This window comes from Coffea arabica, chromosome 4e, assembly GCF_036785885.1.
Source record: "Coffea arabica cultivar ET-39 chromosome 4e, Coffea Arabica ET-39 HiFi, whole genome shotgun sequence".
In the NCBI taxonomy this organism is placed as follows: domain Eukaryota; kingdom Viridiplantae; phylum Streptophyta; class Magnoliopsida; order Gentianales; family Rubiaceae; genus Coffea; species Coffea arabica.
In genome coordinates, this window is record NC_092317.1 from 37,430,274 (window position 1) to 37,448,890 (window position 18,617).

At 34.4% G+C, this 18,617-nt stretch overlaps 1 protein-coding gene across 1 annotated transcript; it reads right to left on the reverse strand.

Moving 5' to 3' along the window:
* Positions 1-16,807: 16,807 nt before the first annotated feature.
* On the reverse strand, positions 16,808-18,103 carry LOC113740961 (F-box protein At3g07870-like). Its single transcript, XM_072046613.1, has one exon. It carries the CDS (start codon positions 18,101-18,103, stop codon positions 16,808-16,810), a length of 1,296 nt encoding a protein of 431 aa, XP_071902714.1.
* Between the last annotated feature and the right edge of the window lie 514 nt (positions 18,104-18,617).

Below are 18,617 nucleotides of genomic sequence, written 5' to 3' on the forward strand. Positions count from 1 at the left end.
GCATATTATTGACCACATGAGTTACTTACTTGTAAGATTGGGTAAGGATGAAAAATTGATTTGAATTTGTTATAATGACGGTATAATTGGCTCTCCTTTACTTGATATTATGAGTACTTGAACTTAATTGAATAATTGCATAATGGTTATTTACTTTGTTTTGAGAAAATGAAGTTGAAATGCTACATATGCTTATTTTCAAATTTTGGATCATTGTCGGTTTGTATTTCTTATTGCTTGAGGACAAGCAATGGTTCAAGTGTGGGGGTATTTGATAAGAGTATATTTTACGTATTTTTAGTGTGCTTTATTAATTAGTTTTGGTGTGTTTTATTTAGTTTTATAAATAATTAACTAAGATTCTAGTGAAAATATGCATTTTGTGGTTAAAGTGTGAAAATTGCATTTCTATTGATTTTTATGGTAAAAACTTCATATTTTGTAGGTTTAATGATTCAATCATCAAATGAAGTGCATTGAGAAGATATTTGGATGGTTGAAGATGGATTAAAGTGGTGAAAATAAAATATGAAGTGTAAAAGGAAAAATGCAATTTGAATCAAGAAAAGTCAGCTTTGACAACTCTGACACGTTTTGGTATTTTAATTATATCTGGAGATACACAGATTGGATTGAGGTGATCTTTATACCATTTTGAAGCTAAGAGATAGATCTAAATTTGGTATGAAGACATCAGAATCTAATTCAGCCGTTTTCATTGTCCAAAAGTTGAAATACCGAAATTCAACTCAGCTGAGAAATGCAACTTGAGAACAAAAGAATCAAACAAAAGTCAGCTTTGGCATCTGTTGGTATTTTGGCTATATCTTGGGCTACATACATTGGATTCAGATGATCTTTATATCATTTTAAAGCTAAGAGACAGATATACATTTGGTATGAAGACATCAAAAGTCCAATTCGGCTGTTTTCCTGGTCAAAATGTCAAAATACAGAAGTAAAAGTCTGCTGCTGAGAGCTAAAAATGCGGAATTGACCAGTCAGTGGTATTTTTATCATATCTCGGTCTAGACAGCTCTAAATTGGATGATTCTTGAGGCATTGGACAGCTATTTCAATGGGCTACAACTTCTATGTTTTTCACAAGAGCTAATTTAGCCGTCATCATAGAGAAAATAGCAGTTGAAGTAGCCAGATTCTGGTCAGAAATAGCTGCTGGTACAACCTGTTTTCTCCTTCAACAATTTACAGCTATGGATGAACGTATGACAACCAATTAGCAGTTGTAAAAGGGATGTTTCAAGCCTCATTTCCTGATTCCATTCATCTATATATAGCCATGGACTTACAGGATTCAAAAAATAACTGGGGAGAAGGCTAGAGAAACTCACCAGAAATGTAGTTTTCACTAGAGTTTCCTTGGTTCATTAGTATAGTATAGGTAGAGTAGTTTATCCATCTTGTATTTGTAGTTAGATTTGGATGAATATTGGAGGGGCAAAGATGAAGAGGTTGATCTCATGTGACAAGGGTGATATCTCTTCTACTACTTTCTCTCTTGTATTGGATTTCATGTTTAATTATAATACAAGTTGGCTTTGTGTTTTTATTATGTTTAGTTAAAGTTTATGCCTAGAGTTATGGTTGAACTTGCTATATTTTGTTTGTGAGGTTTACTTGGCTATTTGATGATATTATTTTGAGTACATTATTTATCACTTTTGGTTATCTAATCATGATTAACTGGCCATTAATTATGATAATCATAAGGTGTTAAGTTTGCAATGAAAATTGGAATTTAACACTAGTTCAAAGAAGTGATAAGCCTAGGGAGTACACTCACGAAAGTAGAGGTGCACCTATGTGGCTTAAGTGACTTGTTTCATGTAATTTCATAGAAGAAATGAACTTGTAGTTAATTTCATAACCACGAGAGTAGGTATGGCTTAATTACAAGTATAGTTGATTCACTACGAAAGTTGGTTTCACATACATTAGGAAATTACGCCATAACTAGTCAAGATAATAGCATTCACTTAACCGGTAATCTCATTTGCAAGAGTAGTAAGGAATTCCATATCTCTAGGAGTTTTCTAGTGTTATTTTCATACATTTTATATTTGTGGTAGTCTAAATAATAAAGAAGTTTGAAAACATCGGTAATTGCATTCTTCCCTGTGGGATCGACCCTTAATACCCTATACTCGCTCACGATTCGTATACTTGCGATAAATCGCGTGTGGGGTATTTAGGAATTTATAAATGTAAAACTTGATTGGGATGAGCTTAATATTATATGTATACCCCGCGCACGTCACATGCATGTGGGGTTTGTGCGGTTGGATGACAAATTAAGTTACAAGAAATCTGGTTGTGAAGGAATTGGAATTTGCCGAGAGCTTGAGCTGGAAATTTCAGCTTTAACTTGTTACTTTGTGATGATCCGAGCTTAGTTGTGTGTTTAGTTAATTAATAGCTAGATGATTGTGTTTTGCATGAAGCTAATTAACTTGGATTAAGCAGGAAATTGAAGGAATACCAAAATCTGGTTGCATGCATGTCAACCGAGAGAATTGGGATGAATTTCTGGTTAAATGGTGATTTTTGATGACATTTGAACTTGATTTTGGATCCAATCTGATAGATAGTTTGTTATTTGGTCTTGCATGTGATCTTTATGGCTAGGAATTCGGTTGTATGGCTGGAAAATTTTATTGGATGTTGCTGGATTGTTAAACCAATTTTCCAGCTTAGCCGATAGAGTTGTTTTGGGAAAATTCTGATTTAGTGAAATGGAATTTTTGTGAACCAGAAATCTGAAATGCAGTTGTAATCTGCTTAAATTTGATAATCTGAGCATGTATTGGTGATTATCCGACTAATCACTAGGTGATTAACCTGGCTATGGCTTGCATGTTAGTTTTGAGTACAAAATACAAAGATTTAGCCGAGGAAAAATCCAGATTAATGACCAACCAAGTGCTGGAATTTTGGATATACAAATTTTGATAAGAGGTTGCTGGAAATTTCTCAGCTTCATCCGAGAACAATAAATGAAGAACTACCAGCTTCCTATTGTGAATTTTAGTTCTAAAATTCTGTACTAAGCTGTAAAATATTGTATAATGTCTTGATTTCATCCTGCATGAAAGACTTGTATTCAATCTGAGGGGATTATTGGAGAAAAGTTGTGTTTTAAAACTGGTTGCTGTTAGAGTTGAAAACATGGCTGAGGGAGAGGATTAGAACCTGGACCAGCTTTGCCCTTCGACTTCCTTGGCCGTAAACTTTATATATCACTGCTAAAGATACTCTGTAGCTTAATAACCATCCTTTGCATGTCAAGTTAGTGTTAACAAAGGAGAAATTAAGGAAGTAATCGTACGTTGAATTGCCAATTGATGACCGTCATACTTAGCTGATGACAGATTAGTATATATATGATTTCTTGGCTGAACCATTTACTGGAATTAAGCGTTATTTGCCTTGGCAGATGCTGGTATGAATGTCATACTTAGAGATATGGATGGTTTGAATTAAAGTTTTATGGTTCAAAAGAGAAAAAGGAGTTTTTCACAATTGAAAAATGAGTTTCCAGATTTTCGGAGTTCACTGACCAGTCTCAGCAAAATGCTTATATCTTGGTGTAGAAAAATCCGATTGAGGTGCCGTCAGTGGCATTTGAAACTAGAATCATGGGCCTTTGTTCTGTAAAAATTTCATATTTTTCCTCCATGTGTACTGCTGTCCGTGACTCCTCAAAGTAGGCTGTCTTGCTTGAATATCCTGTTTCTTCAGGGAAATGAATTTTGACTTGGAGCGAATATTTGGCCTATTTGTGATTTGAATTTCTGAATTTCAAGTGAAGCCTACATGCTAAAATTGTCTTGTGTGTGAATGACATTGAGCCTAGTGAAAGGCTATTGTGGTAATTTGAATTTCTAGAGTTATTTAAGAGTTAAGTTAGCCGTGACTTTCCTCTTTGTTTTGAGTTGAATTTCTGGTTGAATTGTGGTTGAAAGTGATTGATTGTTGTCAAGAGCTAATGATTGATGAAGCTCTTGGCCATTTGAGTAATTTTTGCAAGGGTTAAATTCTTGGTGGAATTGTTTAAGTGGTTTGGCCAAAATGCATTTGGAAGGTCCACGATTTGTGATTTGGAATTGTTTAAATACTTTGGACTTCCTTTAGTTGATTTTGATTAGAATTGAATCTGTTGAGACCTAGGGCTAATGATTGATGAAGCCCTAGTGAAACTGATGTTTGAATTGTGTTTTTACTATATTGGCAACTTGGAATATAATGTGCAAATGAATTGGAATCGTGAAGTCCGTTTTGGTCCCTTGAATGCGAATACTTTTAAATCAAGCTTTGTGGGAATATTTTGCTTTAATATCAAGTTATATACATTGAGTATAGTACATTAATATTAAAATCTAGATATCGAGACTGTTAAAACCTTGCCGATTAGTTAATTCTTTTCTTTATTTAAACTAGTGTTTCACCTTTAATAAATAATTGCATTAACTTCCAAACTTTAATTTTTTTTCACAAAATTATCCTTGACCAATTGTTTTAAAGGAAATTTGTTAAAAACATTATATTTGAATAATTTCAAATAAAATACAAAGGGAACTTGTTCGGCAAGAAAACTTGTTTGAATTAATTTGGTTCTAGTTTGCCCTCTAGAAGGGAAATACCTTTAAAGAAATCATACGAAATATTTTATTTCTTTACTAGCCTTAATTCCAAGGGAACTATTGATTTGTTTCGATAAATTAAATTAGTTTTATACAAGATAACCTTTTATATATAAAACAAGGGTTTGTTGAGTAAAACTTATAGTTTTAAGACTTGGATTTCTAGGGTGTAGCGAGAACGTGGACTTCGATTCCCAGCTTGACTGGTGACTTCACTCTTGGTGAGTGTCCCTACCTGTTTTATGACTATTTGGTTAAAGTGCTTTATCGACTCGTTATGTGATAATTGCCAAAAATGGCTGCTGATCCATCGAAGTGAGCAGTGTGTACTTTATCACACTAGCCTTTCGAGTGGTGACTTGCTTGAAGTGTTTTTCGTGAATATCTTGCTTTCGCTTGCTAGGTGCTAAATTACAAGGCAGGGGAATGTACCACACCTTAAGGGTGGGAGGGCCTCTTATCCTGTCCTGGTAATCAAGTGTTGGACGTAAAGTCGTTGGGTGAATCCCTCGACCAGTCTATAACAATCAAGTGTTGGACGTAAAGCCGTTGGATGAATCCCTCGACCAGTCTATAACAATCAAGTGTTGGATGTAAAGTCGTTGGATGAATTCCTCGACCAGTCTATAACAATCAAGTGTTGGACGTAAAGTCGTTGGGTGAATTCCTCGACCAGTCTATAACAATCAAGTGTTGGACGTAAAGTCGTTGGGTGAATCCCTCGACCAGTCTATAAAAATAAGTGTTGGACGTAAAGTCGTTGGGTGAATCCCTCGACCAGTCTATAAGTGTTGGACGTAATGTCGTTGGGTGGATCCCTCGACCAGTCTAAGGTATACTCGAATATTATCGCTTTCCTATTTGTTTACTTCAGTCGAATCAATACGTGTTAATTGGCTTATGTGATTGCATGTTTTGGGGCACCACTGAGCTTTAGCTCACCCCACGTTCATTTGTTTTCCTTACAGGTTGTGAAGTTTGAAAGAATTTGAGCTGCTTATATTTTCTATGAATGTAATTGAACAGCTTGAATTTAAATTGCGGTTTGTAATGAATTCCAAGTAAGCATTGTATCTTTTATTTTGGATTGCCACTTGAAACTGGAGAAGTGTAAACCCTAATTCTGATATTTGGCTTGTATGTGTATATATTCGGTCTGTATGAAATTATATGTTTTGGAAACTGTAAGACTTTTCCTCTTGAATGTAACGCGTGAGGTGTTTAGGAGCCGCCGATTGGCTAACTTCGGATGCTGTTATCTTTGAAGTTAATGTGGTGTTAGAAATCGATTTATTTTGGAAGAATTGCTATTGTAATAGCTTAGGTTAATCTTCGGAAGGATTTGGGTTAGTGTGCTTGCGTGAGTCCAGGTGAGAGCTGGGCAGACGGCCCGCCAACCCTCTGGTTCGCCTTAGGGGGAAGTAGGGTCGCCACAAGTTCTACCTCATAATCTTCATATTAAAAAGAAAATAGGGCTACACCCCAAAAGATACAGGCTCAACCACCTTTTGATCTACAATGTCAAGTACTATCGATAACTCCTTTAAATCTCTCCCTAGATCCAGGCTAAAGTTCTTGGATGAGCTTCAAACCTCATCTTCTTTTTGTAACATCCTGGCCATATCTTGTTGTGATTCCCTTGACTCTATTGATTGTTGGGGATTTTTGTTAGGGGCAAGAGGACATTTCCCATATGCCTCGCCATTGGTCCTGTGTATTGAGGTCTTTCCCTTTATATTGCTTCCCTTGTTCATCAAGGGTCAAAATATCATGTAGCACTCCTACAGGGATCAGGTTTCCTACATATTCCACCTCCTTTCTAGTATGGCCATTCTCACTCTAACCTTTTTTCTTGACAATACTCTTAGTTCCTCAGGAGCTGGCTTTACAAAAACACCTGCCTCCTTTTTTTTGGTTGAGTGCAATCTGCACTAGTTTTGTTCTAGTAGACCTTTTTAGCTTGGCCCCATTCCCTTTCCAAGCGCTTTTGAATACTAACTCATGAGATGGAACTGGGATGTTTGCAACCTTTCCTTGGGGCTACACTCTAGAGTCCCTTACTGCTAATTCAGGATCTCCTTCTTCAAGACTTTCCGGAGCCGCAAACCTGGAACCTGAGTTCAGATTTTCTTTTCTCATGTGGCCTTCTTTATTTCTTGAATCTCCTTTCCCATTGATTCTGGGTCCATTTCTTAGCCCGACAGCCACTATAGGTGGGTCATTGACATATCCATCTTCACGTGCCTCTTGGGTGTTTCTACTTCTTTGTTTCTCCTGGGACCTTCAACTTGGTCCACCTCTCCATTATGTTTCCTACCTATCTGGGCATTCCTATTTGTTATATGAGCCGACCTCTTGTTCTTTGAATTGGCTAACATCTAAGGCCCAAAAGGTTGGGCTTCTACTTCTCCCTTCTTATCCACTTCTGGGTTCTCACTGATCATCTCCTTCTCAGTCTGCCCTACTGGTTTATCCTTTGAATTTCTACTAGTGCAATTGTCCACTCCATGGCCATACTTACCAAATTCGAAGCAAATTAAATGCAAACCTTCATATTCTACCACCTACAATTCCTCATTGATCCATATGTAGGGTAGGAGTGGCTTATTGAGGTTCACTTAAACACAAATTCAGGCATATTTTCCCCTTGTAGCACTAAGAATCTATTGGTCAACTTTAAGTGCCTTTCTCAATTCATTCCCCACCTTCAAAAGGAACTCTTCATTATAATATTCTATCGGGAGATCAAGAAGTCTTAACTATACTAAAGTCGACGTAACAGTTTCTCTAGCTGCTTTGAATTTTGGCTTCCATTTATTGATAGTGATATAATGGTGTTGAACCACCCGAAACCCTCATCTAATGCCTTGTGGTAATCTTCTTTCATTGGCAATGTCGCCTTCATCATCAGATCCCTCATAAAAGTGCAGATCAACATTCGATCATTTCAAAATTTCAACAAAGGACCTTGCCCCCATACATTCGTAAACGGGGGGCTTGGATTCCGCAGGCCTACCAAATTCACAAACAAGAAGTGTGTAGAAGCTTCAGGTGTGTAGAATCTTGGCTGCCTATTTGTAGGTTTATTAAGAGGAAAAGTAATTGCTACATCAAGTGATTGATGGTCGTCTCTTAGGGTGCGTTTGATAAAATTGAAGTTTGAAAACTGAAGTCTGAAATTTGAAATTTGAAATCTGAATTCATTAAATTATTGAATTATTAAATATTAAATCTACTATATTTGAGTGCATATCACATTCAGTGATAAGTGAATAGCTTATCACTTATTTTTGGGAGCAAATTTTACCTAAGAAATTCAATGCCACTTAATTAATTCAAATATTCAATTTTTGGTTATCAAACAGTTCGAATATGTTAATATCTAAATCCATTAAATTTAAGTACTGAATTGGGTTATCAAACAAGACTTTAATATCACTTGCAGGTTAGACGTGTTTTTATAGGGAAGCACCAATTAAGTGAGTTCTAATTGTAGGTTAGACCTGTTTTTAGAGCTTAATTAGGAAGCACCAATCATTTATTTTAGGGTAAAATACCAAAAAACTCCCTGTGGTTTGACAAATATTCAATTTAACTCCCTCTGGTTTGAAAACCTACACTATAACTCCCTATGATTTTGATTAAATTAAAAATTGGACATAAAACATCAAATCTAACGGTTGTGTGTGAAATGTCAATATTACCCCTACTATACGTGAGATGCTTTCCATTCAATTTTTAATTTAGTCGAAATCATAGGGACTCGTAGTATAATTTTTCAAACCAGAGGGAGTTAAATTGAATATTCAACAAACCATAGGGAGTTCATTTATATAAGGGAAACATTGACATTTCACATATAACCGTTAGATTAGATGCTTTCCGTCCAATTTCAATTTAGTTGAAACTACAGGGAGTTATAGTGTAGGCAATTCTATCCGGTTATGTACTAGGTCTAAATTCAAGGTAAATGTGTATGACTTTGGTGTAAATGTGACTTTTGTAATAAGTTAATGCAAAACTCACAATATCCTAAATTTATGTTAATTTACTCAATTAGGCAGAATTAAACAAGTTTAATTAAAGAAGCCCTGATGTGCAAACAATTCAAAAACATCGTGCGCATGCACGTACTGCCAAACTAGACATCCTCCAGATGTTGATCAAATTTTTTCGAGCCCAACAAGTTGTATTATCTTTTGGAAATAAAACTTTTGTTAGTGCTGTTTTCTCCCTTTCGTTTTTCGGAGCAATTTTGTAGGTTTACTTCTTTCTCGGTCTGAAAACCTTTAGAATTAGGTTTGTAGTTTAACCTCAATCAAAGCTTCCTCATTTAAAGAAGGGTTAATCACAAAAACTCCTTTTAAGATTTAACTAGTATTGCACTTTACCTCCTAATATGATTTTTTTCTCACTTTATCACTTAAACTGTTAGTCAAGTTTAACATTGTATAATGGATATGTCAAAAGGACAATCATACCCCTAGGGATTAACTCCAATAAATCTCCTTAAGGTATAGCATGTTTTACAATTTACTATCTAATATCATTTTTCTTTTAATTTGTCTATTTATTCTTAAAATCATTCAAGACAAATAATATTTAAAAATATCAGTATCCCTAACATAATAATGAAAGTTAATGTATATTTATGGGTATAGGCCTTGTTATATTTTATCTTCATAATTACATTGTTTTAGATAGAGCAAAATATTCCACTCATTATACATTATAAGGGAAAAATAAAATTTATTAGTGAAAAAATAAACTATAAAAGTATTATTAAAGATATGTAGATTGGATTTGTTTGGATTGAAGATTATTTTGAAAATTTTTAAAATAATACTGTAATACTTTTGTGATTTGATGTTTGTGAAATAAAAAGATGACTGAGAAGCGTGCTCATAAAAAATTTTAGAAAAATTTAGCGAACCAAACAACTTTTAATAGCATCTAATCATGCCATATTAAAAAAATGATCCCAAAAATTTTGAAACCCAGATCAACCATGTTTCTCTTTTTTTTTTTAAATATTGCCAGCAAGAAAAATATACTCCCATATGAAGAAAATATCTAGCTATTAAAAGAAATGCACAACATTTGCCCATTTATAAAGATAAACTAACAATATTCAAGCATTTTTAGACTTTTAATAATAATTTCACATATAAATTTTGCAATAGCAATTTTTGATATTTCCCATTATTATGTGAAATTAGCAAGATAATTCTCTAAATTAAAAAAAAAGGTATGATTATGGGATGAAATTTGATTAGGACCATATTTATAAATATATTATTGTTTCATTACTATGTTAGGGATATTGATTTTTTAGACATTATTTGTTTTGAGTGTTATAAAATATTAGAGTTGACTAACGATTTTAGTAATAAACAAACAAATTGGAAAAACATGATGTTAGGGGATAAAGCACAAAATGAGTTACGAAAATTACTTCATTTAACTATAAGAATATAAATATCCTTTTCACATTGCCAATACATAATGTTAAAGACAATAATGGTTTAAGGAACAAAGTGAGGAAAAAGTAACATTAGGGGGCAAAGTGTAAAAATAGATATACTGATGGAGTATCGAAGGCTGTCCAAGTTGATCCTAACTCTCAAGTCGGGTCCGTGATAGTTCCGGTGGATCCAATGACACGAGCTTGAGCCAAGAGACTCAACAAGTCATTACAAGCCATGGTTCGAGATGTTCAAAACTCAATTGGAGTGCCGAGTCGAATTCAAGACGGAGATTTAAGTTTCATTAATCTACTTCAAGTCGAGGTTGAAGAAGGAGATTGAAGGGTCGAATGTTCCAGTTTTGGTCTTGCTAAGTTAGTCGTTAGTTTAGTTATTTGAATTCTGTTTAGTCGTTAAATAATCGGACCAACTCTTGAGCTTGGATCCGCCCATTAGTTAGGGATTATAGGCCAACCAAAAGGTCCAATTAGTTGTGTCTTTGCTGGTCCTAGTTGCGTTAGGCATTTTGGTGTAAAGAAACATAAAACATCGTTCATTCGCCCATCAAGAACAGAATACGACATAATTTCATAACATCATTTCTTGAGAGTTGCTCTCTTGGTTTTACGAGCCTTTCTTGAACACCTAGAATTAACTACGTGTTCATACGACTTATCAATTAAGTTCATCATCCTTGATTACGGTGCCTACTACCGTCCTAGAATTCACTAGTTAGTTAAGTTGTGGGTCAAGAAGATTCACAATCACAGGAATTAGAGAGGTCCAACAGGATTTTTCCGCCATTCAAACTTGTGTTAAATCATCATCGATCCGGGGTTAGAGTGTTCACGAATTTCTTCATCAACAGGGTTCATATCATATTCCTTAAGGAGAGTTTTTGTACTTAACCCTTGAAAAAATTAGCATAAATTACCTATTACCCCTCTTAGTTTGGTGATTTACCACATAACTTTCATATAATTTTAAAAAACCTACATATAACCCTCTCAGAGCATATCTAAGGGACACATACATGCATAGCATATTTCTTTCATCTAAGGGACACATACCTACACCTAAGGGACACATACTTGCAGAGCATATTTCTTTCATACCAAAAAAACTTTCTTTTAGCCACAAGGAGGAAAGAAAAATTTATGAGATTCCTTGAACTATATAACATTTGTTTATTCTCAATCTTTACTGGTAAATCTAAATTGATATTCTGAATTTTCTTGAAACTAACATTAATTGCAACAAAAATAAAATATGATTCACTGACTCTTCAGCATTAAATCAACGAATGAAATTATCATGATTAACTGTTAATGCATGAAATTACATCTCTGTTATTAGTATGAATTTACATCAAAATATGTCATTTTACATAAAAGTAAAAGAAAAAAGTCTTTATTCATGGAAGGTAAGCAATGATATAAATGAACAACTTGAGAAAACTATGAAATTGTCTAAAAAATGTTTTTACATTTCATATATCCTCCCAATTTTCTATCATTTATTTTATTTAGAAAATTTATCTCTTATAGCATATTATACCCTAAGAATTTGTTATACTATTAAATTACCTACAGCCAAATAAAGAATTAATTTTGAAGGTGCTGTTAGAAGATATTTATTAATATCTTTTTCAATAAAAGGGTTCAAAGATATCTAAAATAAACCAAAAAATCCAATAAAAGACAACGAGAAACAAAGAAACATCTAAAAGAATACACCAAAAAATACAATCACAACATTCCTTCTCATTCCACTCGCCATTGCCTCTCTCATGATGTGACTGCACTCTTCCTGTTACTCTCCTTCCCCCAGCCTCTTCACCACACCCATCTTCTTGTCAAAAAGATGAATGAATAAAAAGAAGATACAGTATGTATGAATGAATAATCTTTAAGATTAAATAATTACTTTAAAATTGGCTAACAAAGGCATGGGGCTAACTTTATGATCTCTATCAAGGATAATGGATTTAAAAGAAAATTGATTAACTAACATGACTGTAAAAAAAAAAAAAAAAGACCATATGTACTTTATTTTTTTATAATTTTAAATAATTAGAATTATGCAGTTGCTTTAAAACTGGCTAATAAATGGCATCGGTCTAACTGCTCGATCCCAACCAAGGATAAATTTGCACAATTAATGCACAAAAGAAAATTACCCAAAACTTTTAATTCTTATATAGTAGGCAATTTTAATTTTAATCAAAAGAATAAATTTGCACAATTAAGATACAAAAGAAAATTTATTCCATTTCATTTAGCCACTAAGTCCAGAACACAATGTTTTTCAAAAAAAGAATAATTTATCTAACATAACAACAAATATGTACTAGGCAGATATTAAAAAAAAGGTATCCACATACATCAAATGCGCAACAGTCTATTTCTTTTTTTTTAAAAAAAATTCTTTTATGCATTTCAGGCCCTAGAGATTGGAATGCAAAAGTTTTTAAATTGAATCGAAAAAAATGATAAAGCAAATGAAATGTCAGGGTCTCCGCATAGCTCAAATGCAGCGATCCTACATGAAAAATGGTGCACATTTCCCCCCTCCCCCACTGGCAAAGTTTTGTGACGTTTTGCTTTTTTGACATTATTTCTAGAAATTTGCCAAGCAATAGGTGTGTATGCATGCATCAAAGCAACAAGGGTTCTACATTGTTTTACAATCATCCTAAAACCATAATATAACTTATACAACCATATTATCGCGTGAGGAAAGGTTTGAAGAGAAAACCCAATTTCCTAAATCAAGAATATAGGGTGGCATAAGAGATTTTTTTTTCCCTAAGTATGAATTTGCGGTCAAGATCAACCCACATCATGGATAGGCTAGGCTATTTTGTGCTTCAAATTGTCTTTATTGCTGCACTTGTAAAATTTAATATGAAAAACCTGCTAACCGAAGTAAAGGAATTCCATTTCCAAGCAAGAAATGCTCTAATTGCAAAGACATTAAAAATAAGGAGTATATACCATGACTTCGGCCTGCTCATATTACTGGACTCCTGCGAGTAGTTAAAGCAAATGCAAGCAGTTGTCTGTGCTGTGGTTTTTAACGACAATACATATTCAATAGTGAGTGTGGGGGCTTTCCCTAATAAGATAACTAAAACAGTAATGAATAAGGGTAAATTATAACTTGAACAAAACTAACTAATAAAAGGATAATAGCAGCACCATAGATGCTGTGATTTGGAAAGTTATAAATACTATGATTTTGAAAATCTTAGCAAAAACGTATGTTCAAATTATTACTCTAAAATTTCTCAAATCTTAATAAACCACGTGACTTTCATTTTTATAAGAATGAACTTATCCAAAATCGAGGAATAAGAATAGGATTAGATTAAGAAGTTAACTATAGTTAATTAATTATATCATAACACAATCAGTTGTCGGTGAAATATGTAACTATCAATAGATAATCAACTATATCATAACACAATCAACTGTTGGTAAAAGATGTAACTCTCGAACTTGCCACGTATGTAATACATCAAAATTTTTATAAATTAATAACCTTCGGACCATACAAATTTTATTTAATTTAAAGAGGTATTAATTAATTGATAAATTAATATTTATCGAGTGAATTTAATTCAGAGAAACACTTATTTAATCAACTAAAGTTCTTTGAAAGAAATATGATTAAGAAGATATTGATGAACTTAAGATAATAATCAATGATTTAGCTATCGTAATAAAATGGATGTAAATTACTTATTGGATTATCTAGTTGAAAATAATACAAGTTCAGAGGTCTTAAGTTTAGAACTTGATACGCGAAAGGACGCACTCAAAGCATCAATTACTCTTTATAATTTCTTATTGCAATATGAGAATTCGAACTTTTAAAAGTAGTAAAAAAAATTTTGGGACAAGATTTAGGAAGATTTAAATTTTAAGAAAAAAAAACAACAATAGACTCATATTTAGGAAAATAGATATGTAATTTTACTAAATTACTAATTATGATATGAATGAGACTAAAGGGTTTATAAGGTTTTTTAAAATTTTATTAACTTATTATTTTATTAAAATTATTAATTTAGCTCGTTGTGCCAAGTCGAGACTAGGGGTGGCAATCAAGTTAGTAATGGGTTGTTGGGTTGAGTTGAGACCCATCTGTAAGAGGAAGCCTGTTGACCTGGAACTTGACCCACCACCCATAGTGGGTCAAGATATCTGACCCGAACATGAAATTTTCAGGTTGATTGGTCACCTGAATGACCTAATATGACTTGAAACATAACTCCAATTTATTAATCTACTGCTATAGTTCCTAACAGTACCAATTACATTATCAAGTAATAAAGAATTTGATAAAACAATCCTAGGTTAGATTTGAAGTAAATTAAGACACCATAAAAGTAAAAAATAGTGTAATACACTATCTATCCAAACATAACAACTACAGCTTCACACAAGCCAGACAAATTCAGTAATCGACTGAAATCTGATTTCTTTAGAGGAGGAACATAAGTTCGAAAATTAGAAGGCAGAAGCTATGCTTAAACTCGGAGAGGAATGGCAGTTCTGGTGTTCCACCTTGCTATTGCCCGATGTTTGCTAGTGACAGATGAAGGGCGGCAATAGCATGAGGTACTGGGGGTTTAGAGGAAAATGGTGAAGAAACAATCGAATAAGTGCTTAGCGTTGAGAGGTTAATGACTTAATGCCTTTGAGAAAAAAAGAGTGAGAAAGTCTAGTTAGATAAAATATTTTTTATATTTATTAAATTATTTTTAATTTACAAACGAGTTACCGGCTGAACCCATGGATAACCTGAATTCGATCTGTTTTCCTTTCGGATTCATCAAGTTTGACCCGATTCTAACCCAAACCCGCGAAAGTTCAATCCAAATCTATTAATTTCGTATTAGGTTCGTGTCATGTTTTCAAGTCGTGTTAGAAATTGCTCCCCCTAATCGAGATCAAAAAAATTATTATTCAATAGATGTTATTAATTTATCGAAAATTAATTTATACAGGTTTTACTATATTGCTTTTTTTCCATTTTTCCTTAACTATACGTGCCCTAGTCTACGGAAGCCAGTAATAACTTTTGGTTGGAAATTGTTGATCGTAAGTCATATGAGTTGCTACTTCATTTAATCACCTTTTGCTTGTAAATTGTCATCACATTCATGTTTCTGGATTGGTTGTAGAACATGTACCTTCCATAATTGCACAAAGAAAATCTAGAACAAGCTCAGGCTAGAATGAAGCATTATGCTGATACCAAGAGGTTAGAGATGACATTTGAAGTTGGGGATTGGGTGTTTCTGAAATTACAGCCGTACAGACAGACTATTGTTGCCATTAGGAGGAACATGAAATTGGCTGCAAAATATTATGGTCCTTATCAGATAGTAGAGAAGATTGGGGCTGTTGCCTATAAACTGAAGTTACTGTAGGGCTCTAAAATTCATCCTGTTTTCCATGTGTCATTACTGAAGAAGGTGGGAGAAGGAGTGACTCCTAGTTCTGACTTGCCATAATTAGATGAAGAGGGACAGCTGAAGGTGCAGCCAGTGGTAGTCTTAGACAGGAGGATGGTCAAGCGGAAAAATAGTGCAGCAGTGCAATGGCTAGTTCAGTGGTTCAACTCTACTCCAGCTCATGCTACCTAGGAGGATGCTGACTTCATACGAGCTACATTTCCAGATTTTGAACCTTGAGGACAAGGTGGAATTCAAGAGGGGAGTGATGACACAAAACTAGTTGAATTAACAGAAAAATGCTGAGTTATTATTTAAACTGTGTTGTTTTACTTAGTTAACAGAATTAAGTAGGAATTAGTAGTATATTGTCATTTTCTTTGTAGTTTGTCGCGTTTGGGCTGTTAAGTGGATTTTTCCAGATTTGGTCCACGTTAGCAGTTAGTTACACGTAACTTTTGGCACCAGTATTAGCAGGAGGAGGCTCTGCACTTTTTGTCATTGATTTGCTGATATTGAAACCTATTCCTTGTGAATGAATGGATCAATTCCTTTCTCTGCGAGTTTCCCTCAACTCTTCCTTCATTCTCTGATCATCTCTTTCCTCTCCATTTTGAATGAATTTCAGTGGAGTACCACTGATTGAGCTTGAATTTTGTGACAATGTTATTAATTTATTGAGTATTAATTTATAGAAATTTTATTATATTACTAATTTTCCATTTTTCCTCGACTATACGTGCCCTAGTCTACGGAAGACGGTAATAACTTTTGGTTGGGAATTGTTGATCGTAAGTTATATGAGTTGCTACTTCATTTAATCACCTTTTGCTTGTAAATTGTCATCACATTCATGTTTCTGAATTGGTTGTAGAACGTGTACTTTCCATAATTGCACAAAGCCGATTGTAGTTCTTTATTATCTACTGGTTTTATTTCTCATATGATCTTCGAAACCTCATAACAAAATCATTTGAGTATGTAAAGTTGCATAACTAGCATAGAGAAATTCAATGAAGCAAACTCATGCAATTAGTTAAGAGTTAAGACTAAACAAAGTTGCTATGAAGACCAACTCCAAGTCACACAACCACCAGTCATAACAAGCAACTAGCATGGATTAAGAACGTACGTAACAACCCTATAGATAGGCATAATAAGAACGAAATTCACTAATGCAAAAGGAATAAATTATGCAGCTGTTAGGTTTGCCAAGTTTAGCTGCCTCCAAAGACGTAGAAGTTATCAGTGTAAAGACACAATCGCCACCTTATAATTGATAAAGCTGCTAACTTCAAGTTTGTGTCCTCCTCCAATCTCCCAAAAGTGTTGTTCTGTTTGTTGTAGTACAACACAGAACATTGTGGGACATACTCCAATGGGAGTTCTGAGTCTTCATCCTCAATCCTACTTGTTGTATAAACAATTAAGCCACCATCACCATCTCTATCCCCAAGTGGATGTAACCATTCTTTTTCAATATCAAAACCAGGCAGAGAAATGCTATACTCCTTTGTCCATGATGCTTCAGTAATCTTCTCCTCAGACTCCTTCCTTAACATCCATATTTCCACTGCTGAAGGCTCCGCAGCTGGATCCACAAGGCAAAGATGTCCCTTTAATTCAACCACGCTTACAAGATCGCCATCAACCGTGTAAAAACCTTCTGCAGGGGGCGGAGGGATTATTTCGAATTTTTCTTTGTTTAAACCCAAGGAGAGGATATTCTCCTCGTTTTTCCTGACAAAAATTGTCCAATAAAAGACACCATCGACAAAAGTTCCCCATTGATTAATAACTTCATCGATTTTGAAAGGACAGCACTTCTGAGCAATTTTTCTCCATCTACCTTTTTTAGAAGAATTCTTGGTGGAGACATTAGTACTACAAAAACTCAAAATCTCACAACCAGCAATAGGAAGTTGACAACCATCTGTAGAAGAATCAGGCAAGCCAAAGATTAAATGGACAATAATATACTCATTCCTGGTGGGATCGAATCCAACACCCCCTGCCATCCAGTTCGAATTGTCAATATTGGGGGTGACCTCTGGCAAGTCGATGAGTTTTGGAATGTTAGGATTATATATATAAAACATATCTGGACTTGATAACCATATAAAATCTCGGCATTGTAGTGAAAATGATGGAACTATTTCATAAATTTCACGACGATCATCCCGCCCATGTACGAGTGAAGGAAGAGAATGGTCGAACGTGACAACTCCATTCCCATCTATACCGCATATCTTGCAGGAGGTAACACACCCGGTTCCCTCTTTCTCGTGCTTTTGGCTCAAATAAACTAGCACTGGATTTTTCTGGGATTTTTCGTGGTGTAAAGTCCAGAAGATTTCAAGGTTTGACAAGAGGTTGTACCATTGTTTGCATACTAACCTTAACTTGCGAAGCGTCCTGACTCGGAATCTTGACAGAATCTCAGCCAGCAATTCTTCAGGAAGATCAGAAAGCACCGTGCTTTGCTTCCAAGCTTTCTTTGGCGGATCTGCCATCCAAAACTTCTCTTCTCTTCCAAGCTTTCTTGGCTTCCAAGCTTTCAGTTCCCACGCATGCTTGAGGCAACAATCTACTGGCGGAATTCAAGAACAATAGAGGGTTTATTGAACATTGAACTCTGGTATATAAAGTGTAGTATGTATGAATATAATGTGAACAGACTAACGTAGTAAATGGAAAGATCCTAATTGATACGATGTATTCTTTTCCCTTTTCTTCTCCAAACCAGTGGGACAAATGCATTTGGAAAGTGAACTACCTATTGCTTAATACTACTACAAAGTAATAGTCTTTCAAAGCAATAGTCTTTTTTTTAATTGCTTTCAGACGATAAAAAGGTTGTAGTTTATAGAAAGAAATTGTAATGGAGCTTCAGTAGTATTGTAAAAGTTCTTCCCAAAAAAGTTTTGGGTAACCCAAAAATTTGCCTAATTGCTGGAACTCTAGATGTAAGTTGCTGTTTCAGAACAAACGATGCCTTTACCATTGGTTTCATGCATAATTACCAAA

What these genes read in the sequence shown, in the direction of transcription:
- LOC113740961 (XM_072046613.1), bottom strand. Translation starts at nt 18,103, where the DNA reads ATGGCAGATCCGCCAAAGAAAGCTTGGAAGCAAAGCACGGTGCTTTCT.